Here is a 24,894-nt window from a genome sequence, read left to right on the forward strand (position 1 = left end):
GATTTTCTTTGGTGCAGAAGAACGTATGTATGCATGCTTAGTGGAAAAATAAATAACATAAGGAAAATTTATAATAAAAATCTAGTTGAAGTAAAACTTTGGAGTATTTTGGTATATTTTGCACATCAAATATGAATGACTATTCAATTTATATATTATTTACTTGCAGTTACTTCTACATCCCATTATTTCGATATAAGCCCACTGTTTAGTTAAAAATCCAAAGCAGGACTTAGCCCCAAATTTTTGATATTCCCCGACCACAATTTCATCCTCCTCTATCAATCGGTGTGCAATTGCTATAACTGGGATCTTTTCTGCCTGTGCCTTCAGAACCACTATCACCATGCTTCATTCCGAGTTTGGTTTCATTTAATCAATCTTTAAGATTGTACTGAAAATAACCATCCTCAATTTCTTTTACATAATCACAGTATTTCTGCTGTTTTCAATGTTATTCTTTCAAAAGGACATATGATTCCACTTTTCCTTATAAGAGTTAACTGATATGGTATTCGTATGTTTTATAATTTATTTTGGTGTGACTGGTCCATTTTGGGTAAAGATCAGGGTGATATGTTGAACAGATATGTATGACTATTATACTATACTTCATATGGGGTTCATGTGAGGTTATGACTATACTTCATTATAATTTATCCATAACGATTTTTTTTTTCATTTGATATCAGTGGCTGCTTATAACAGTCGTGCTTTTATCTACAAGTAACTAGCTTATTTTTGTTTGTTCATCACATTACATCACTTGTAACAGTTGCAGAAGTCTGTTTTTTGTCCTATCACACAGTAAAAAGTTTTTACCAAACTGCTGGTGGAATGTGCTGATTATAAAAATGCCAATTAAAATAATTTAAAGGTAATTGAGGTTGCTTAAAATAATGGTTTATTTAATATGTTTTATTTAAAACGTATACATTAGTCAGATCCTACAGAAATTAACCATCTAATTATATCAATAAGTGCTCTTACTTATAATAATAATTATTTTCGAAAACTCAATAAGAATTTATTGCTGTTCTCAAATCTTAACCCATTCAGTGCTTATTAATTTGTTTGTACCCCTTTCTCTTACTGAATGCTTTATTGACAAAAAAAATGTTTAATTCGTTAATAATTATTTTGAAGTTTATTCATACTTATTTTTTCCAAGTATGAATTAGTTGCAGTAAAAAAAAATTTTAAAAATGAGAAATTTCCTCTAAAATTATCTTTTCATTCTCTGTCAAATGCATATCTGTATTGAATATTTATGTAAATGTGAATTTTTTTTTAAATTTATAACTCACAAAAGTCTGTTAAACATAAAATATAACAGAATAAGCAGCTGATTATTCAAAAATAAATAAAAAGCTTAAAAATAATCTTTTACCATAGAAATGAAAACAAGTAAAACCATACTTTTTGTTTTAAGCCTTATTACACGTAGTTTGTAAAGTAACGCAGTTTAAAATGTTTATTTACTGCATTTAAAACAAGAAAATCAACCTTTTTACACTACAAACAAATAAGCAACATAAATGTATGCTCAGTAAGAATGTAAATAAACAAAACTAATTCTACTGTGAACAGCTGAGTGTTTAGCTGTCATATTTCATAAGCTGTCACAAGGTGGTGGTAGTACATACATAATATTATTATTTTTAGAATCTTAGTAGTGTTATTTTTGTTATCATTAAAGTAATGAAAAGAAAAAAATTAGTGGCCTTGGTCTAAGTCGAATTAGTTGTTGAAGAGAAATTTAACTGAAATTGAATAAAGTCAGTGAAAGGGTTAAGTAAATAAAAATAACATTTTAAGCTAAATAAGATTAAGATTTAATAATAGATTATTTCTTAATATATTTTGATGTACTTTAAGCTGATGTTCAACATCATATCTTATCGATCACAAAAAAATTTAGATTATTGTTAACTGTAAGAATGTATCTATTTTGCAGCTTATTTAGAAAATGATCCTGGATATGTATCCGACCAGCAAAGGTTCAGTGACATTAACTTTCTTCAGACAACTATTTACACTGTTATCGGTAAGTGTTTTCAAATACTCATGTACAATGTGGTTGAGAATTATGTTGTTTTGGAGAACATCAATGAAAATGTTTTCCAGCGGATGTCGTTACAATAGTGTGTTTTAGTAATATAGATGGTTCTGATCAATCTTGTTTATAATAATTATGATGATTGTGTGGTTACTTGGAATTAATGTTTAATGTAGTTAATAAACTAAATTGTTTGTCATTATTCTGAAGTTTCTGTGTGTATAAATAAAACTAGTAGTTACACAATGTATAGGCTGTGATTAATTGAACCGCTACTGCTTTAATAATAATGATAATAATTATGATCATCAATGTCTTTTGTTACACATGCATGTTTCTTGTTCCTGATAAGATCTACATAATGTTTAATTATATACCGATCTGAAAAATTTTGTTGAAGTATTTATAAGATTTCATCTTTAAAGAAGTTGTTTCTCAGTTGTCTTCACTTATTGTGGTTTATGATATTTAGGACACCATTATTTTCTGATGTTTTGGTAATTTTAATTATTTAGATAAAAACAAAACATCTGAAGTTAAAGCATTTTGTTACAAGTAGAAATCAAGCCTGCTTGCAACAAATATCGATTTTGAAGTCTAAAAACAAAAAGAAAACTTAAAAATATCTATGCATGATATCTTTTGTAGCAGCAACGCATGGGTGATAAGTAAGCCCTATCATCCATCATAAAAAAAGAAAAGAACTAGGTAGGTTAAGATGAATTGGTGAAAAATTAACGCACATGCACCTGTATTGCTTCCCTTTATGATGTGTGATAACCTTAGTGAATAGAATCTTAAAATTTGAAGTGTGAAGTAAGTTGTAACATGCCAACAGCCAAACCTGTATTTAATAGGCCTGTTCCCACAAATAACTTAAATTAAGTAGTACTAATTACAGTTCCTCTCCTTGCTGATCAGTTATTATTAGTTAAAATTACTTAGTGTAAATCATCATAGAAGTTTTCAAGCCTAATTTAAGAAAAAAAATTGTATGTAACATACACATTCATACTATGCTTTTGTTTTAGAGCTATTTTAATCATCTTTCTTTCCTTTCCTTGTAGGTTGTGCGCTGGCTTTTATGCTGATTGTCACTATCTTGGTGATTGCCATATGTAGAGTTCGTATGAAACGAAGCCTACTTACTTCTCGATATCCACCTGCTACTTCAGCTATTGGAGCAGGGTTCTCATGTGTGCCAACGAGTTTACGTAATCGCCTTCAGCCTGAGGTGAATTTTTCTTTTTTTTCCTTTGTTTGATTAATATTTTTTATTTTACTTTCTGTGAAACAGAAAAATTCTTTAACAAAAATCACATTTTTTTGAGGTTTGAAATACGTTGTTAAATGACAAATAAATGCATAAATTTTTATTATCAAAATTTTTAAACAATTCAATTTTGAGAAAATTTATATAATAAAGTTTATAGAAAACAAAAAAAAATCAACTTTTATGATTAAAAACAAAACAAAAAAAATGGTATGAAATTGTAAAAATTAAAAACAGTTGCTTTAATAAAATAAATTTAGACCTTTGTAAAATTAAAATACTTTAAAAAAAAATACTCACTGTGGTTTATACTGTATTAATTTATAATAAATGTTTGAAAATCCTACCGACATTGATACACTTTTCAACTCATTTTCTTACATTTTATGTCACCAACCCAATGATATCTTTGTGTTCCTTAATGAGGGTGTTTCCTTGAGAAACATTGAAAATGTGAATGATCAGTTCATCATTGTGCCTACTTTTTGCTTGTGTACCTCACATTTCATCCATCCCCATAATCAGTAATGTGAGGAAGTAATGTCTGGTGATTTAGGTCGCCAATTTACTAGTACGCTATACCCGATTCACTGGTAAATTCTTCATCTAAGAATTGTCTTACTTCATTCTTGAAATGTGTTGGTGCTCCATCAAATTGATAGTACATTAAATTCATTTTGTCAATGAGAAATCTTCAAACGCTGTAAGAAATTCATTGTTTAAAAATTTCAGATAATTGCTTCCCATGACATGTTCTAATATGAAAGGGCTTATCAACTGATTATCAATTATGCCACACCAAACAACCATGCAACCAAAAATCATTGCTGGAAATTTGATTCAACTACAGCATATGGGTTTTCTTTAGACCACCGATATGAATTTTGTGTGTTGTTTATGCCATTACAGGTAGAAGTAGCTTCATCCAAAAATAGTATGAACAGAATTAAGTTGTAATTATTGTTAACATATTGACAAAACTGCAGTTGTCTGGCATGGTCACCAAGCTGGAGGTGTTAAACATTTTGAACATGATTAAGAACACAGTCCATGTGCATGTAATGTCCTCTATACTGTATTTTATGGAATCTTGAGTAGTGTAGAAATTCTTTACCTTCTCATTGTAGGACTAAGCTGTACCACCTGAAGAATGTTTTCCTTTTCATCATGGTTGATATTTGTTCTGATGAGACATGAATGCTAGGAAGTGTATCATTCTCATGATTTTTATTAAAAATTCTTCAAAATACTTTACAATTTTGAACTACTCGTCCAGGATATATCAGTATTCTTTCACCACAGCTAGAACAATTATATCACAAAAGCCAAACACGATAATCATTTCAGCATGAGTGAAGAATATTTCAGGATTTTTCAAAATAACGAATTTAAAATGGAATTTTACTTTTTTAAATTCAGATTCAATTGGAAAAATATAGATACAGTTTAGAGTACAACAAACACAAAAACACTACATAACTTGGTTCTCAAGAATAACTTTTTTGTAGACTTAGAATAGTTTTTATAGTACGAGGGTTATTTTTTTTCTAGGTCCGATCAGTCGCGAAATAAAAACCCGCGCAAAAATCAGATGAACCTTTGCGCATATGCGTTGCACAGCGTCTCTAGTATGGTCTTCAGTCACGCCGCATCACTTCGTTTAGTTCTGAACACGCAGCTAGCACGTAAACAGGTCTTCAACAATAGCATTTCCCGCCAAGTGTGAAGTGTGTGTGGTAATTCAATTTCTTCAGGCTGAGGGGTGTAATGCAGCTGAAATTCATCGATGAATAAGTAATGTGTATGGTGAAACTTCAATGAATGACAGCAAAGTGCGACAATGGTGCAGGAACTTTAAAGCAGGACATACAGACCATTACAAAATAATGAGAATGGATGCCTCCCTAATGTTTCTCCAGCACTACCACAATGAAGGAGAAGATTTTTTGAACAAAATTGTCACAGGGGACGAGACATGGGTCCATTTCGAAACTGAAGAAACAAAAGAGAAATCCAAACAGTGGATGGATTCTAATTCTCCCAGTAAACCAAAGAAGTTCAAGCGAACCTTCTCCAACAGAAAGTGTATGGCTACTGTGTTCTGGGACCGGAATGGATTTCTCTTGGTGGAATTCATGGAACGTGGCACGACCATCACAGTAGCCTCATACTGTGGGACTCTTCAACGTCTATGAAGGGCAATTCAGAATAAGCAGAGAGGAATGTTGTCATCAGGCATTGTCTTTCTCCATGACAATGCTCGGCCGCACACTGCAGCTGTAACAAAGAAGCTCCTGCAGCGTTTTCGTTGGGAAGTGTTTGATCACCCACCATACAGCCCGGGGACTTGGCTCCATCCGATTTTCACTCTTTGCTCACATGAAACGCTGGCTAGGAGGACAACATTTTGGCACAGACATCTAGCTGCAGACCAGTGTAGAAACATGGCTGAAAACACAGGCAGCTCTATTCTATGACGAGGGTATTGGAAAGTTGGTACCACGCTACAAAAAATGTCTAAATCGGAGTGGCGACTATGTAGAGAAATAACCTAACTATGTAAGTACTTGTTACAAATAAAATATTTTTTTATTTTCACTGTGGTTTTAATTTTGTGACCGAAGCTTGAACTTCTTTGGTTTACTGGGAGAATTAGAATGCATCCACTGTTTGGATTTCTCTTTTGTTTCTTCAGTTTCGAAATGGACCCATGTCTCGTCCCCTGTGACAATTTTGTTCAAAAAATCTTCTCCTTCATTGTGGTAGTGCTGGAGAAACATTAGGGAGTCATTCATTCTCATTGTTTTGTGATGGTCGGACAGCATCTTGAGAACCCATCTTGCACACAGTTTGTGGTACTGAAGTCTCTCACTCGCAATGGTGTAGAGAGCTGACCTTGAAATTTCAGGAAACGAATCACTCAATACAGAAATTGTGAACTGATGATCTTCTCGAATTGCCTCATCCACTCGCCCAGCGAGATCATTGGTTGACACTCGCTTCTTTCACTGACCGCCTGCATCATGAACATCTGTACGTCCTGCTTTAAAGTTCCTGAACCATTGTCGCACTTTGCTGTCACTCATTGAAGTTTCACCATACACATTACTTATTTGTCGATGAATTTCAGCTGCATTATACCTCTCAGTCTGAAGAAATCAAATTACCGCACGCACTTCACACTTGGCGGGAGATGCTATTGTTGTAGACATGTCTACGTGCTAGCTGCGTGTTCAGAACTAAACGAAGTGATGCAGCGTGATTGAAGGCCATACTAGAGACACTGCACAATACATATGCGCAAAGGTTCATCTGATTTTTGCACGGGTTTTTATTTCATGACCGATCGGACCTTGAAAAAACAATAACCTTCGTAAGTCTGAATATTCCACTATAATCCTGCCCTTTTTAAATTTATACTTTTCCAGAAAAAAAATAAAGCATCAATTGGAAAAATAGAAATGCAAATGAAATGAGCAATAAAAAAAAATAGAAAGGGAGAAAATTAATACGCTATGCATTCATGTTCACGTTTAACAATTTTATTTAATGTCTAAGAAATGAAGAAAGAGAAAAACAGATTTTTGCTACCACTATGCTGGAGTAATTGAAAGGGAAGATGTTTCTTTTTACACTATTACAGTAATAATGTGATATTATCATCACTCGGGCATACGTTTGCCCTAAAATGACATTTTTTTTACAAGAAACCACAGCTTAAAACAAATATTTTACATCAGAAAACAGTCAAGTGAATGAGTAAAGTTCTTCTGTTCATTGGAAGCTACCCTTCTGAATGTGAAAATATAATACTTTTCATCGGCTCTTCATGCATCTCAGAGTTTTTACCTTTGTCAGTTTGGAACTTAAGAGGTATTAGGAGATTTATCAAATAGATTTTTGCATTCTGTATACGAGCCATTTTATTATTTTTAGACGGATGATTACCGAACATGGATGGTGGAATGAAGTTATGTTAAACAGAGAATTCGTGTGTGGATGCATCTCCACATTTAATTGTAATATCAGTTTTTACTCCCTGCATTAACTGTATTAAAATCTATGTTGTAGAAATTTGAATCTTGTTGTAGAAGCTACAGGCAGTGGTGACCTTATTTGATTGTTGTCAGAATATTTTTTATGTACTTTAAAAATCACATTTTCTCTACAAGAAGGCTAAAGGCAAAATTTACATTTTTATGTTAAAATAATTTCTGAATAACTATAGCCAGATTAAAAACAATTAATGTAGTGAAAGTTGTACTTAAAAATGATTATCGTATTTTGTTTCGTTTCAGTTTATGATATGCTGAATTCTAATGTTCTTGTTCTTATTTTATTTCAGGAACATATTGCATTGTATGATTTGGATCTGTACTTAAACCGTTCTCCTGGTTTATTACTTACATACAATATCAACAATGGAGTACAATTTGTTGGACGACCTGTTGATCCACCACCTTATTGTGAGGTCAGAAAATAAAAAAGTATTCTTGTCTATTAGAGAAGTTTATTGTGCTTACTTGTTTGCTAAATCTTATGTATATTCTATTAAATTATGTGTAACATTTAAAAATCTCTAACTTATATCTATATGTTTATATATAACATATTGTTTTTATATATAACATATGTTATAATATATATGGTGTGTGTGCGGGGTGGTATGTGTAGGAAACACATTTAGGTTGGATGATAATTGCAGATGTGTTGTACAGCATTCTATCACACATTTTCCTTACTGTTATATGTATAAGTTTTTCTAAAGCATATAAAACACAGTAGTATATTTGATTAGAAGTTGTGGGTTAGAATCAGTTCTTTTGTGCCTCAGAAGCTTAATCATTGTTTGAGATTCATAAGATATGAGATATGAGATTCTGACTACAACATACTTGAATCCCTATCTCACTACATGTCAACTAATGACGAATATTGTACATACCAGCCCACAGCATGATCTTAAGGACATAACTTTTATATTAAGAAATAAGATAACCTGTGGATAGTTGAATTCCTTTTACTTTTTTATCACAACTTTTTTTTTAAGGATTGGGTGAAGTTATATTTAATAAACTAATTTCTGTTGATTATTCCAGTATTTATAGTAAAGATATGATCATCTGAGCTGAGTGATATCTGGAGTTATCAGATAAGTAATATTTCATCAAATGATAACCTGCTACAAAGCAGGATTTTTTGCTTTTTTTATCACATATGTACAAGTAATAAAAAATCAATAATAATAAAAATAAATTTTATCAGCAAACAAAATATAATAACTTTAAGATAGAATAATAATGTTGAAATGGAAAAATGAATATAAATAAATAAAATAAATGGTAAATTTCCTAAAATTAAATTTGTTGTAATGAATTTTCTGTGGATTTATCTTCTGCAGAAGTATAATTTTAGGTGAAGGTAAATTCTCCAAAAACATATGAAGTTATTATTTTAATTTTATTTTTTAAATATTTTTATTTTAATTGATTTAATGTTAAGTTGTAAGGTGTGTTTTTAAAGGTTTATTTATCAATAATAAATAGACATTTTAATCTCTCTTTAATGAACAAATGGCTACTGATAAATAGTGATGATTTAATAGTACTGATATAATGTTTTTATTTATTTAATTTTTTTAATTTATTTCCGTTTAATGGTAAAATAATACAGAACCTCTTTACCTATCTTTTACTATCAAAGGCATGTTAAGTCAGTTAAATTAATAATTTTTACAAAAACAATTGTTACTTTACCTATTTACCGATAGATTCAGAAAATTTTACCCCAGCAAATCCAATAAATATAAATACAATAAATATTTTTTTCATTTTACTTGAACATGAACTTACTTTAATCTAAAACCTTAACTTCAAAAAATTGTCTTATAGACTGTATTTTTACCCTACTAGAAATTTGAAATGCTTCAGTTCAGTCAACACCACAGCTTTCCTCAAAAACAACTGTTTCATCAGCTTAAACTTATTGCCTTTTGTACAGCTTTTTAGCCTAATATAGTTTTAGAGACATAATGTCATAGCAGAAATCTTATCTTGCTGTTTGCTAAAAATTAATGTTGATCATGATTGTGAACTTTACCTCATTTATTGTAATTTGTTTGTTTTTTTTTCAATTTCCTTCTCCTGATACACAGCTTTTTTAATATACTTCATCATTATTGGCATTATAAATTACTAGTTTTATAATTGTATTGAGTAATGGTTTTCATCTCTAAACTTTAAACACAGTCGCAAACAAAATAATCAGTTTTACGAAGAAAATCACCACATGATGACTATATCCTTCAGAAGTAAGATTTAATCAAGAATTTTCTTGATTGATGACTTTGTCAATATCAGATGAAATGGAATGTTAGATAACCATAGGCTGGATGATATGGACACTACTGTCAAACAAATCTGTATGTATTTCAAAAGAATGGTAGTATGATTTTGATATAAAAGTTAAAACATTTCAATTTAATAAATGTTATACAATTATTTTGACATACGATTCATTTTTCTTGATAAATCTTTTCTTTTCTTGGAAATCTTATTGTAAAGTTTAAAATGATTATTAATTTTATTTTATCTTGGGCTGTTTAAGGTGGTTGCTTCCCCACCCAGAGAAGGTCCTCCACCACCATATGTTTCCAGAGAGGATTTGGAGAATGAAGCACTATTGCATAAAAATTCAGATGTTACAGGTCAGTGCTAATATTATGGGATAGTGTATAATGAGTTTCTAGCCTTTAGGTCTTTTTATGTTTATTTTCAGGTCTATCTTTTCTTGGTGTACAGGAAAAAATTAATGAATTCCAATTTGTCAGACATTTACAAAAATGCAAAACCAATGTTTATAAACATATTTGATAAAGTATATTTTTTTTCCTATGAATGTTTGGACTTCTATAAATATGGTTTCTTTTCTGAGGTTTTTTTTTCTGTTTAGCCTCTGAAACCGCGTATGGTATTACTTCAGAGGATGATGTTTATGAGTGTAAATGAAGTGTAGTCTTGTACAGTCTCAGGTCAATCATTCCTAAGTTGTGTGGTTAATTGAAACCCAACTACCAAAGAACACTGGTATTCACAATCTAGTATTCAAATCTGTATAAAAGTAACTGCTTTTACTAGGATTTGAACTGTAGAACTCTTGATTTCAAAATCAGCTGATTTGTGATGATTTCACCACTAGACCAAACGAATGGGGTTTATCTTTTCTGACTGTAACTAATAATTTTTTTTTAAGTAGAATGGGATGAGTTTATTGTCTTTCAGTTTCTGCACAAAACAGTTACATGAAAATCATACAGGCCAGTATTTGGCCAAAAAATTAAAAGAGGTTTTCCACAAACAGAGTATTAGTAATAAAACTGTGGCAGTGATTTCAGATGCGGGCACTAATATGAAATGTGCCGTAAAAATTGAATGTCTAACCTTCTGTGTGTAGCTCATATGCTTAATCTAGTAGTAAATGATGCGATTCCACCATGTGATGGGCTACCAAATTTAATTAAAATGTGTAGAAATATTATATTGCATTTCAAGCGTAGTGTGGTTGGAGCTGATAAATTAAGACTAGTTATAGTAACAAATTGGGAAAAAAGAATTAAAATTAATAGCTGATATTGTTACAAGGTGGAATTTTACAATTATGGTTTTTGAAAGGTTAATGGAACTGAAGGAACCCCTGTCATCTGTACTTGCAGCATTGCCAAAAAGTTCACAATCTATAACAAATGTTCAGTGGGATATTTTAATTGAATGTAAATTTACTTAAACCATATACAATAGAGATATCTGCTGAAAATTATCCCACCTTATCAAAAATTATTCCCCTTGTTAGAGAAATTGTAATCAGAACGCTTATAATCAGAAAACTGTGACATTATCCGAAGGTGAAAGATTAAAAAAAGGTTTAGTTTCTGGGATTTGCAACTGCTTGATGTGGTGAACTTTTTATTTTAGTAAATCCTACATCTTTTGTTTTGTATTTATACATATTTTAAACTTTCTCTTCCCTTAAAAGTTTTGACCTTTTTCATTTCTTTGCATCAGCAAATTAACCAGCCTTGGATGCCTTCAAGCCTATTTCATATTTCCCTGGCTGTTTTCAAGCCTATTTCCCTGGATTTCCTCATATTCATAGTTCATACCTTGCAGTACCATTCTTCCAAAAGAAAAAAATATATAAATAAAAAAAAAATATATATATATATATATTATTTTTCTAAAATTGATCCTTTCAAGATCCATGGGGGGGACCCAGGTGGATCATGTTGAATCATATATATATATATTTTTTTTTTACAGGATACCTTTCTCCACTTATATCAATCTATCTATTTTTGTTGTCTTTCTTGTTTTGTTGTCCACTCATTTGTACTTAGGATTATTTATATGTTACTTATGGGTGTTTTTTCTCCCCATTATAAATGTTGTATATAAATGTATTATTTCTTAAGTGAAAAATGTGCATTAATTTGTTGCTTTATGGTAATTATCCTGGTATTTGTTATGGGTGTGAAGCTTGTAGACACAATATTGCTGGCATCAAAGTTATTTCTGAAGTTACCATGATATACCTATAGTGAATAGTAAGTGATCATTTGTAGGCCAATTGTCACCTGTATTTTAGTAAGCTTGGTATGCTGATGTATAACAAAATGTTCACCTGAAAACCACTTTCACTTCTTAATTTCCTTAATAAGCATGGGGTTTATTCTTAAGAATGATTATCCAAATCAGGAGACATTTATCCCGCTTTTCAAATCATCTGCAACCATTTAGCTGTGATTGTTATAGACATTAATATTATTGTAGTTAGTTAAGTTAATTGGCTGATGTTAAACTATAACAGTTTTTTGCTCTCAATTCTCCCTGGTTCATTCCATTTTTTTTCTGTCATTAATTATCATATCCCATTGTTTTCTCTAAAAATGTTTTTTTAATGTATAAAAACCTATTAATCCGATAACTAACCTCCACCCTGTTCTTAATATTTTCTTATTCATATTAATAGTATTTGATACAGATAGTAATTTTATGTCGTATAAGTTAGATAACAACTTACTAACTTTAAGAGTAGTTATATACAGTTTTACTTGAAATTTGTCAGTAAAGATAAAATGTGTATGTTAAGATTAATATTTTCTTGTTTGGTTTCATATAACTATAAATAAGTCCATATATATATATATATATATATATATATATATATATATATATATATATATATGCCCAAAAGCATTTTTTTTTCTTTCTAGATGTGAAGAATTTATTCTTCCTCCGAGAGAGAAAAAAGTAGAGAATGGTATTTTTTTGTACCCATCATCTTTTTTTTTTTTAATATTTGTATTTGTATCTTTATGATAAGCTATTTTTAAGCAAAATAGAACCAGAGTTGATGTTCTGGGTGCTTATAATTTGTTACAAACAGTGTGAGACCTCATAACATTTGGGAAAATTCAAAATTGTTTTTCATGTCAAATTCTTTTGAGTTTGCCTATTTAAATGAGCTGACGGAATGAAAATTGAACATAATTATTTCTCTGGTGTTAACAGAGGAAGACATCATAGGAATAGTGCAAGGTAACTGAAGATATTGATAACGTCAGTTCTGAAAATGATTGTTAATCCAGTTCTTATTGCTGCTGATATACTTTCATTGCCCAATTGTGCTCATTGGTATTTAGATACTAACTTGGCAACTGAAATTTTTGGTTGTATCAATGAATTAAAACAATTAGTTAAAACCAAAATAAAATAGCTGGGTAAAAAAAAAATGCTAATCTTTAAGAAAATTTTATTATAAAATCAACAAAATTAAGTCAGAAGGAAAAGTATATTGTTTACATGAAAGTACTTATACAGGTATTATAATTATCTAAATACAGCTTCATGTTATAAAACTGAATACGAGTAGATTGCAGAAATAAATGCAAATGTGTACAACTATAAAAATATTATTTTATGGAATGTTTGCATTTTTTGTTTGTTATCTTGAATCAAACTTTACATTTTAAATAGCAAGATAGTTATGCGAAATATGTTTTTTGTGTAAAATTTGATGAGAAAAACAATAGTAAAACCCATTTTTCAGCCACTCCAACATTTCTAAAACCTCAAAAATAAATTGAAAAATGTAATGAGAGAAAATGTGCTGAGGGAAAATGGAAGAAGCATACTGTTTCACCTTCGTATTGCATTCTGTAACATACTTCTTAATAGTTAGTTGCTATTGTAAAACGATGTAAATGTAATTAAAACTATTTAACATTTTATTCAGTTATTACTTTGCAACAGTGCACACAATTACAGATGCTGAGTAATCTAAATGATTTACTGGTATAGATCAGTAGTTATTTTTTGTTTCTTAACAGTATTATAATTTTAAATAATAAGTCAGCAAAATAACTGTTACTTTCCAACTATATTAATTGTTTTTATTCTACTCTGCTTAATTTGACTTTGATGCACAGTGGGCCTGAAAAGTTCCCGAACTAAATTTCTGTAGTCGATACAAGTAACGCCATCTCTTGGACAACCAAGGAACTATGTAGTACAATGTCTGACAAATGTGTGTGCAAAATTTCATCACATTTTGTCTCTCCAGTCTCGAGTTATATTCGGTCGCATACATTGTGTTCATGTGACCTCGCGACATGGAACAGATAAGCATGATCAAATTTTGTGTTCAACTTCAAAAATCTTTCATTGAAACTTATTCTATGATACAGCAAGCACTCGATGATGAAGCTGCATCTCATACTACAACATACACATGGTGGAACCGGTTTAAAGATTGTAGAGAGTCGTTGGATGACGACGAAAGAAGCAGGAGGCCATCAACAGCTGTTGACGATGAAAATGTTGCGAAAGTGCGTGCGCTCCTGCTCGAGTAACCTTATCTTACCCTTGAGTCATAGCAGAAGAGCTTAATATCAGTAAAGACACCGTACATACAATTCTAACAGAAAAAATGAAATACCGAAAGGTGTGCTCTCGTTTCGTTCCACATTTCTTGACCAAAGAACAAAAACAGGTGCGTCTTTCTTGTGCTCAAGACTTCATTGAAACTGTCAATAGGTACCTGAATTTTTTGCAAATAATTGTAACTGGGGATGAAAGCTGGTGCTTCATGTATGATCAGCAAACAAATCATCAATCCGCTGCTTGGTTGAATCCTGGAGCGCAAAGACTGTCAAAAGTCTGGCAGAAAAAATCAAGAGTGAAAACGATGTTGATTGCATTCTTTGACTGAAAGGGCCCGATTCATCATGAATTTTTCCGAACTGGTCAAACCATGAATTATAAATTTTATTTGGAAGTAATGAAACACCTGATGCGTCGCATTCGTTGAATCCAGCCCGAGTACTGGGGTTTGGCCAGTTGGGCTCTCTTGCATGACAGTGCCCTGGCACATGGCAACCGTTTTAACATGTTATTATGTCGCAAATCAAATCGCAGTCTTATCCCACCTGCCCTATTCACCCGGCTTGGCTCCAGCAGACTATTTTCTGGTCCTGAAACTTAAGTTAAAGATAAAAAACTGCTCTTTCGGCATTCTGGCCATCCAAAGGGCTTGCACCGAGCAGTTGAAGGCAATCCCACAAACTGATTTCTCCAGAGTATTTGACGGGCTCTATCAGCACTGAAACAAGTGTATAACTAAAGAAGGGTTCTATGTAGAGGGCTGATGTGAGTAAATTTGTTTATCTTTAAATCTGTATTTTTATTTAGTTTAGTTCAGGAACGTATCAGACATACTGTGTGCAACTATTGAAATAAAATGAAACTGAAAAATTCTGTAACTAATTATATATTGAAGAATTACACAGTAATGCATAAAATTTTTATTTTTTAACAACCTTGATCTTACATATTTGTAAGTTCATATTTTATTTAAATCAAATCATAGAATTAATTTGTTAATGGTCGATATGATGATAAGCAAGGGTTTTATAAGATGTAATGAATTTTTATCACTAGATTTCCTGAGTATAAATAACTAATTCAACATATATACAACATAATAAAATGGTATAGTGAAATAGTATGTAAAAATAGATCAGTGATATTGTATCACTTAGATAGACCATTGTTTGCCACCAATGAAGAAGTATCATGTTTCTTATTTAAAAAAAAAAAAAATGTATATATATTTGTATATAAACAAAATAATTTGTTGAAGACCCCTTCTCCGCATCCAAGTGGTTTAGAAACTTACCATTGAATATTACATAAGTAGTTTTTCATTTCACAGAATATTATTAAAAATAGCAAATTACACTCTTTTTACTGCAACTTGTGCAAGAACTTTCAAAGGATGATTGTGATGGTGACCCAAATTTTCGTAATTCAACATTTATTTGGATGAATTATTTTTATTTATATAAAATCATACTAATAATTAAATCATTTTCCGATATACAATTTCAACATCAACTATTTATAAAAAAAATTTGGCAATACTGAAATGATAATAATTGGTAATATTACTGAGACTTGTATGCTTAAATACTGAATGTTTGAGCAGGAATCACTTATAATCAAATTGTTGGGCTTTTTATTTCAGTTATGATTTCACAATTTGGTTTAGGGTTCACAAAATTGAATTCAAAACAATTAATGATTAAGAGAAGATTTATTTCCAACAAATCTATTCCTACACCACCAGTGTAATTCAAGTTCTAAACAGATACTGCTTGAACGCTTAGCTTCAGAAGGGTATATTTTGGACAGTTTTTTGTTAAAAGATGTGCTTAGAAAATTTATTTTATTACATAATGTAAGAAAGAAACTGCCTATATTTTTCAAAATTTTAAATTAGCCTAAATTATCTTATACTGTTTCAAATAAATAACAGCTGACCTACAACAGAATGCCATTAAATTTTTAATATTAAGTGTCTGTACATACACTTCTACTAAATTATTGAAAACTTTAATGTGTTAATTGTTTTATAACAGTAACTGTTACAAGTACATTACTGATTGTAGCTAAAAGGTGAAATACAATCAAAAATTTCTTAAGCGCCCTTTCCTTTGTTTCATTTCTTGTGCAATTTCTGTATTCCTTTACTCTGTTTTCCAGTGGCTAAAAGACAGTAGTAGTCCTCAGATATGGATTTCACCATTGTTTTTTGTTTTATCAAATTTTACTTGAAAATCATATCCTGTAACAATCTTGCTGTTTAAAAAATTTAAGTTGAATTCAATATAGAAGACAAAATTTTAACCATTTTATAAAACAGTATTTTTATACCTGTACATCTTTGTATTTGTATCATCTACTCATGCTCAGTTTTGTAATTTGAAGTAGTTTCAAGATTTTTCTAGCATCTGGTTTAACAATTGTTTAACCTAAAATTTAATTTTTGCAAATAAATAATTGGTCACATCCACATCTTAACACTATCCACTGCATTTATAAAACGCATGTATTTATTTTACATATTATCCTATATTATTAATATGCTGGTTTAATGCATATTTAAGGATATGCATTATTCTTAAATATGTGTTACCATATTCTGGTATTTACTGGTTTATTAATGTATTGAATTGTTAGTGAAACATAATATTTTCTCTTAAGTAAGTGGTCACTTGGATTCCTTTTTTTGTAAACTATAATCACATTTATATAATAAGATTGTCTTTGATGTACAAGATAAAAATAGAGTAAATCTAACATTGTTTGAGTAATTTTTTTTTTTTTTTTTCTAAAAAGGAGGTGAGGAGTGCATCGCAAGCCCTATTAATGTTCAAAATATTTGTTTCTCAGTACCGGAAACTAGTGAATCACCACACAGTTCCATGTTGACAGAACATGCTCGGTCACATGATCTGAGTAAAGATAACCGGCCTTTATCAAATGAGCAGTCTTTAAATACATCATCTACAAATGAGAATATTCTGGCTGGCCTTATGCAGGAGTTAAACTGTTCAGATGGTTCTGATGTATGAAGTTTTGAATGCAAAATGGTCTTGCTTCCCTCAGGGACTCTCACCTTGAGAGTACGGGGAGTAGCGACCCCGGGGTACCCGAGCCGGTTGTAGTCTTTCTGTACACAGGCTGCAGCCACACCACATTGGACACCTACTTTCATTCAAAATGTTACTTGTTGTACAGTATAACACACTAAACAGCAACACAACACTTTTTTCCCATTACACATGATTGTATCATGTTTGCATGAACAAAACTGTAAACAGTGTTCCCCTTTAGTAACAGTTCAGTTAACTGGGGACCTCTTCAGGAGTTACAGTCTGTGGCCAGTGGAACTGTGAAGTAGGATAATTCTACTCGGGTATAGAGGATGACTGAAGGTCGCTAGTGTGGAGATGGTTATTGCTAATCGTTCTGGTCAGACGTAGTTGTTAAATAGACCAAGACTTACATTCAGCTGTAGTGCTGTGGAGTAAATGATGGGTTCTGATTCATAGCCACTTGCTAGTCCTGTACATTATTTTGTTTCTCTGTGACCAGTTTGTTGTATTAAAAAAAATAACTATTAATATATTTCATATTTATTTTAGAAGTTGTTTGACATTTGACATTTATGAAAGTTATGTGAAATTAAAATGTTATACATATTTTTTATTTCTACATATAGTTTTACATATCTACCCATTTTAAGTACCTGCTAGTATTTTATACATTCTGTTTATATTCTAGTTTTTTTTTTTTTTTCAAGAATTAATGGCATTTTATAATTGCTTTACCGGTATTTTCTTTTATATAATTTTAAGATACTTTTTATTTAATAACTTGTTTATTTTTAAGTTTATTTTATTAGAATTTATTATCACTATTTCTGCTAAACTGTGAGGTGCACATAATTTGTTTTTTTTTAATTGCATTATTTATAATATTTAGTTTGATTTAAAAAATTTTAACAAAACATGAATGAGATAAGATTTTCAATCAAAAATAGATATTTTTAGTATAAATCTATCTGTTAGCCCGAGTAGTGGTATTGTGATTAAGTATATTCAAGATTTGAAATTTTGTCAAATACTTTTCTTTTTTTCTTTTTAAGTGCCAAGTATTAGCAGTTAGAAAAAAAAATAGTGTTAAATGTTTTTAGGATAATCTGAATACCCTGTTCGATAAGGATCTAGAAAAAAATTATTGTTTACTTACGTGTTTACAAAAAAAATTGTTTAACTGAGTTTTTAAAGCATCTGTGTTCACTAGAATTAAATTGTTTGGTGTTTTGTTTATGATTCTTGCTTGATGCTGTGTTCTTAATTAAGTTAGCTGAACCACAATAATCTGAGCTTTCTTCAAGTAACTTGACATATATTTACTTTGTTTGTCTTTACAATGTTTTAATCATATTTTTTACACCAAAGAACTTAAAATCTTATACATTTTGAAAATAAAAGTATTAATAAAAATACTTGTTTAGTAAACTAAAACATGAAATGCGGTCAGTTTGTAGAACTTCAAAACTGAAATGGTTGTTGCAATAATTTCTTCTCCATCAGATTGTGTCTAAATAGTGGAGGAGGGTAGATTTGAACAGTTTTTTGAATTTATTTTTTGTAATTTATTTTTATTGTTACTAATAACTGCATACCATTCTCTAATCTTTTTGGTATCTATTACTATAATTGTCAAAGAATTTTTAATGTTATTTGATGTGAAAAATATTTTTCTCAACTCTTGCAATGCATTGTGGCATTGTGGCTTTTTCAGATTAAATAACACAAAAATATAAGGTTTGGTATATTTAATAAGGTACTGGTTTATTTAATGTCCAAAGATGTTAAAATGAACATTACTTAAGTACAGTTTAAGATCTAAAAAATAATCAAAACATATATGTAATTATGAATAGACCTACTTTCTATCATTTATATCTCCAAATTTAAATTGAACTATTGGCTAAGTGTATTTCTTTTACAAAAAAAAACCAACAGATGAACTTAGTAGTTGTACTTACTTATTTTTCTGTTTATTTTTGTCTACTCTTAAGACTTCAAAGCATAAATCTTCTATTGCAGGTTGTCTATGTAAAATGAGCAATTTCCCATCAACTTAAGAGGTCCATTAAAGATATACGCGTTCTGAGTAATTTGGACATCATCATGCTTAGGCCATTCATAACTGTCCCCTAGACCTTGTTTAAGAAATTCTTTTAGTAGATCCTTCATCAGGAAAATTAATTACCCTTTCAAGATACCAGTTTAAATCATAGTAAATTGCATAGTAGTTCTTTAACATCGTTTTGATCTTTGTCTTTTTTCCACTGGGAATGGGCTCATCTTCATCCATATCAGTACAGGGGGAATCATCACCTTAAATGTATTGAACTTCAATGTATGAGTCACTGTAAATTTCATGCATCCTTGGTTTCTTACTCTTCAGCTTTAAATGGTCATTTCAAGTCTCTTCTTGGCTTTGATTTCTCTCTCTTTTATTTTTCTGCTTCTTTTCATGCTTTCTTTTGATTTCATCTTCTAGCCTATTTTTCTTTGATGTGCTTGTCTGTATTCTGCTTTTACCTTTTTCTTTCCCTTTATTAGTAATCCCAGGAATATCTTTAGGGTAAGGTCTCATTATCTCTAGGCCTGGTGATTTTTTGACAGGCTTAGTGCATGAGGTTCCAGCCAGGCTTTAAACAACCTGAGCTGGACCTTGGTATTCCATTACAGATAAAGAGCATAATGGTGACTGCTCATTAGTAGGGTTTGGTCTTTCTTTAAAGTAGTAGGTTGTTGATCCAGACTTATTGTTATGAAGCCCTTCTCTGTGAATACTGACCTACTGAATGGCCATATACCATACCCTTTGAACCTGGAAATGATGTTCTTTCTAGTAAAGGTCAGATAAAAAGCTGTTGCTGCTAAACAGGTAGATCATAAATCGCTATATTTTTCCCTGGATTACTCAATAACCAGTCATTTTGAGCTATTACAAGGTGTATTTTGAAGGGGCTGAGAATGCAAGTGTCCAGCAGCTGTAGGCAATGGCTGTAGTGGGGATGTATTGTTATAGTACCTTTTCCCTAGCAAACAAAATTACATTCAAATGACAATGTGTTTCATGGTTACCCATGATTAGAATGGGTGATTCCTTTGAACAGTTTGTATATCTAACTAAATGTTCAAGAAATTTGATGAACAATTCGCTGGTCATCCAGCCACTAGACAGACAATTCGCTAAACCTATGGCCTGCAACAGCATTATTCATGACAGCATCATGTTTTCTACTGCAAGGAAATACAAAAATTGGAGATACTGTATTTCCAGTTGCATTGATGATAGCACACAGTAATTAAGCTTCCTCTTTCTCCGAATGCAATTTGGGCTACTAGCTTCATACCTTTACGAGCAATAACCTTCAGGAGTTTGTACTATAGTCATTAACCCAGTTTCATCTAGGTTAAATATTTTGTTTGGGCTAAATTTGTAATTTTCATAGACATGTGAAAGGATATTCTGAAACTCTTCAACATTTTCTTTACTAAAATTTACAGTTCTTGCCAAACTGGTACTTCCAGGTTTTCTTAGAGAAAGATGAATGTGACACTTCATGTACCCTTTCATCCATTCAATTCCTACAAACTTCTTTTCCATCCATTTGTTTGGGCAATGCCCTAATGTTCTACATACTTGAAAGCTAGCTTGCGAATATAGAAAACATAAGTCTATCATTCATGGACGAAAACTTTGCCAAATATTCTTCGAGGATTTTTTCTTCCTACTCTGTAAAAAAACTTGATTGGGGTCATACTCAGAAGCATATTGCTTGCTAAGTTCTAAAGATTCGGGTTGCAGATTTTGAGGCGTTTCTTCTGGAGAAGACACAATTTTAGTTTTAATTTTTTTCAGACTGTAAAAAAGCGTTATATGTGTTACGCCACAAACAGCAGCTGCTTGTTGAACTGGCATATTCTCCTCTAAAGCCAATTTAATAGCTTTTAGTATGTCTTCCTCTTTTACTTCTGGATAGAAGTAAAAGGATCTTTTTCTTTATGTAGATCCACACCATGGCTGCAGAACCTGAAAACATACAGATAGGCATAAAAGTAAAAGGCTGCTTTTATCAAAATAAAAGTGGTTAAGTTTATATTATGTTTTAAAAATGAATCATACATTCTGCTGTAGGGCCTACCCTAAATAGCTTAATGTTAGGGTAGGGTAAGATAGGCCTACAACATATTTCCAGTCAGTTTAAAACTTAACATAAATACTTTTATTTGGATAAAAACTATGAAAACAATAATTCTAAGTTAGGCACAGTACTGTTATTAAAATATTTTATACATAGGCCTAGATTGGAGTACTCAACTGGATAGCTGATGGTTTATGTCGTATCCTATTCAAATGCCTTCATTAGTCTGAAAAATGTCCAGTTGGTTTCAATACTAACCTTACCATTTTTCTTACTTTACTTTGAAGGAGGAAAAATAATGATCCTGAATGTGGAACCATATTTTCAGTTTCAGACTGTTTACTTCGGTTTAATGAAGGGTTTGGTTTATCTCAAAAAGACTTAATGTATGCAGCAGTCTAGAGTATGTTAACTACTTTTATCTAATTTAGTAACTTATAATTAATTTTCAATTACATTTTTCAACAAAAAATCCTAAATGTTTAGTTAAAACCGTAAAAAAATAAAATAAAGCTATATTCAAAAGCTCCTCATGATTTTTTTTCAAATGTACCCCAAGTGACATATTTTCATTTGAGAGGTACTAAGGAAATATAGTGAGTTAAAAAAAAACTCTTGGAAGCAAAATAAAGCCAAAAGCACATTATACTTGCCTGTAGTAATAATTAATATTTAATGCTGGAAACCGTTTTCGTGTAAAAATCTTGACAACTTCCGATGAAAAAACTTCCAAACATAGGTTATACAATCCAACACTTCAGAGCAGTTTAGAAAATTATTAATTTACTAGTAAGTGCTGTAACTTTACTAGTATAGTAATTATATTTACTGTATTTACCTTGAGTCTGTGGTTGTGTTTGTCATTGTATTTTGAATAATACAGTTACTTCTGAAATTAATCTTACATTACATTTACTGTGTCCAAAAATTTACATTTACTTTGATGTAGGAAACTTTACTTTACTAAAGAGATACATTAGGCTAGTTATTGAGTAAATTATTTGGGAAATGAAGTGCACAAATATTATACTGTATAGAATGAGTCACATATGGCAGCCATTTACTGGTCAGTTAATCTGTAATCATTACCAAATTAATGGTTAGTTTAATTTGAAAAAAATGTGAGATTTTGTATTATTATAAATGACAATTTCTATTTGAATGACATTTAAAAAATGCCTTTTCCAAAATTTCTCTGTATTTGCTGTTTACAAACTATAGATGTTGTAATCTTATTTTCTTAAAGAAAGTTTTGAAGTTAACAAAAAATATGTTGATCAACATGTTAAATGTCAGAATTATATCTTTGGAAGACATTGGTCTTTATGTAACATTTAGGTCATGTGTAAATTTTGATTGTAATTTGTAAATATATGTTTAAAAAACAAGCATTGTGTGTGCATATTATTTCAATTTGCAAATAATTATTATCTTTTTATCTCTTCCAACATTCATACAAACGTTCTAGCTGTTTATGTGGGGTGTGTGCACATGTATGTGGTTACTGACCTTGAAGTTAACTGTGAGTTTAATGTAAGTGGAAGGTTGAAAATAATAGACCATTCTACTGGAGTAGATCACCGAATTAGGCAGTGAATATAGAAAATCACATTTTCTCCTTTTCAGTGAATGCAGATTGATAGAAACAATTTCCTTCATTTTGAGTAGTGTTGCTGTGAGTTTTTGTTTCTAAAATAAACATAATTGTGATATGAGCCACTACCTCAAGGTAGTGGTAGTGGTTCTGCAGGATATCAAAACAAATAATAAATGCAGTAATTGACAATAAAGAAGATTTTTATTGAATTCTGGAGATCCATAACCCTTGACACTATCCTTGAATCTGTCCTCCAAGTGCAGTAGTCACTTATGTCATTCACTCTACTGCATCATTATTGAAGTGTAGGTCAGCGTTTCTCAACCTTTCAGTATTTGTGATCCAATTTTCAATCATAATTTTCATCGCACCACCTTTCTATAATAACATTGTATACAATAATAGTAATAATAACAATATATTTTGACACTAAAGCTACACTGTGACCTTAATTGCAAACCTTACAAATTACCAAGATTAAGCAAATTTATTGATATTTGGCAACACCTACTGCTGCATTGACATTCTGGTTTCTATTTCTGCTTGCATTCTGGTTTTGTCAAACCAGAATCGATGCCTCTTTATTGCTCTCTGTCTTACTAAAATGATCCTTTTATCAAAGGATCGACTCGATTTTAGTAAATAAATTCATGATAAATTTTAGTAAATTCATGATAAATTCAATAGCAATAGCTATTGAATTTATCATGAATGTGTATGTTGTAATTTGCATGTTAATTGCAATTCACAGTATTAAATATTCGTGGCAGTAGATTTATATAAAATCATGGGTAAATTTTTAAGAGAGTATAAGTGAGCATTAGATGATAGTGAAGCATCAACATGTGCACAAATGGGGGTGGTTGCGAAAATAAAATCATGAAAATATTCTCAAGAATACTTAAATTTTGGGTTTACCAGTACTGAAGTAAATGAAGAAGAAAGGCCCCTGTGTGTCATTTGCTCAAAACTTTTGGCAGCAGACAGCATGAAACCTAATAAACTTAAATGATATTTGGAAACGCTTTATAGTGAGTAGTTTAACAAACCCCAAGAATTCTTTGAATTAAAATTAAAATCATATGAAAAGCAAACACCATTTTTAAAAAAACTTTGTCTGCGATTGAAAAAGTTTTACTTGTCTCTTACAAAGTTTCATAGATAATAACCAGATGTAAAAAGCATCACACCATTGGTGAAGAGCTTATTTTTCCAGCTGCAATTGAGATAGTAGAAACTATGTTTGGAGATAATTTTGCCAAACAATTGCAGTCCATACCTCTATCAAATGATACTGTTGCCTGTCAAATTGGTGATATATATAGCTGAAGATGTACAGCATCAGCTTTTCAGGAAGTTGCATGACAAATTTTTTTCAATTCAGCTTGATGAGGCAACAGGTAGCAATAAAGATCCTCATTTCATTACCTATGTATGATTTTGTGATGGTATGTCAGGAGTAGAAGAAGTACTTTTCTGCAAAGCAACAGCACTCGCATTATTTGCTGTGCTATCTTGAATGATTTTATAAATGAAGCAAACATAGAGTGAAAAAACTGCATCAGAATATGCACCGATGGTGTTTGTTCAGTGTCTGGAAGAGTCAAAAGTATACAAGCACTTGTGAAACAAAAATCTCCATAGTGTGTCTGGACACACTGCATTATCCACAGAGAAGCTCTGGCTTTGAAAGAAATGTGTCCTGGTCTGAATATTGTGCTAATGACAGTAGTAAATAAATAAGTATATTGTGCTAACCGTAGTAAATTATATAAAAATGAGACCACCTAAAATCAAAAATTTTTCTGCACTTTGTAAAGACATGGGTACAGTACA

At 31.0% G+C, this 24,894-nt stretch overlaps 1 protein-coding gene across 2 annotated transcripts in view; it reads left to right on the plus strand.

Annotated features, from left to right (window-relative positions):
• LOC142323442 (uncharacterized) overlaps window positions 1-24,894 on the plus strand; it is a 49,730-nt gene that overhangs the window by 20,938 nt on the left and 3,898 nt on the right. Inside the window, exons 6-10 of one of the 2 annotated variants that reach the window (XM_075363059.1) lie at window positions 1,958-2,047; window positions 3,127-3,293; window positions 7,678-7,803; window positions 9,939-10,038; window positions 17,066-22,849. In XM_075363059.1, the coding sequence (XP_075219174.1) occupies window positions 1,958-2,047; window positions 3,127-3,293; window positions 7,678-7,803; window positions 9,939-10,038; window positions 17,066-17,301 (719 nt within the window). In that variant the 3' untranslated portion in view covers window positions 17,302-22,849. Of the gene's footprint in view, window positions 1-1,957; window positions 2,048-3,126; window positions 3,294-7,677; window positions 7,804-9,938; window positions 10,039-17,065; window positions 22,850-24,894 lie in introns of those variants that run through there. The other variant, XM_075363060.1, reaches the window with a different exon arrangement.

This window comes from Lycorma delicatula, chromosome 4 (genome assembly GCF_047948215.1).
Source record: "Lycorma delicatula isolate Av1 chromosome 4, ASM4794821v1, whole genome shotgun sequence".
Classification (NCBI taxonomy): domain Eukaryota; kingdom Metazoa; phylum Arthropoda; class Insecta; order Hemiptera; family Fulgoridae; genus Lycorma; species Lycorma delicatula.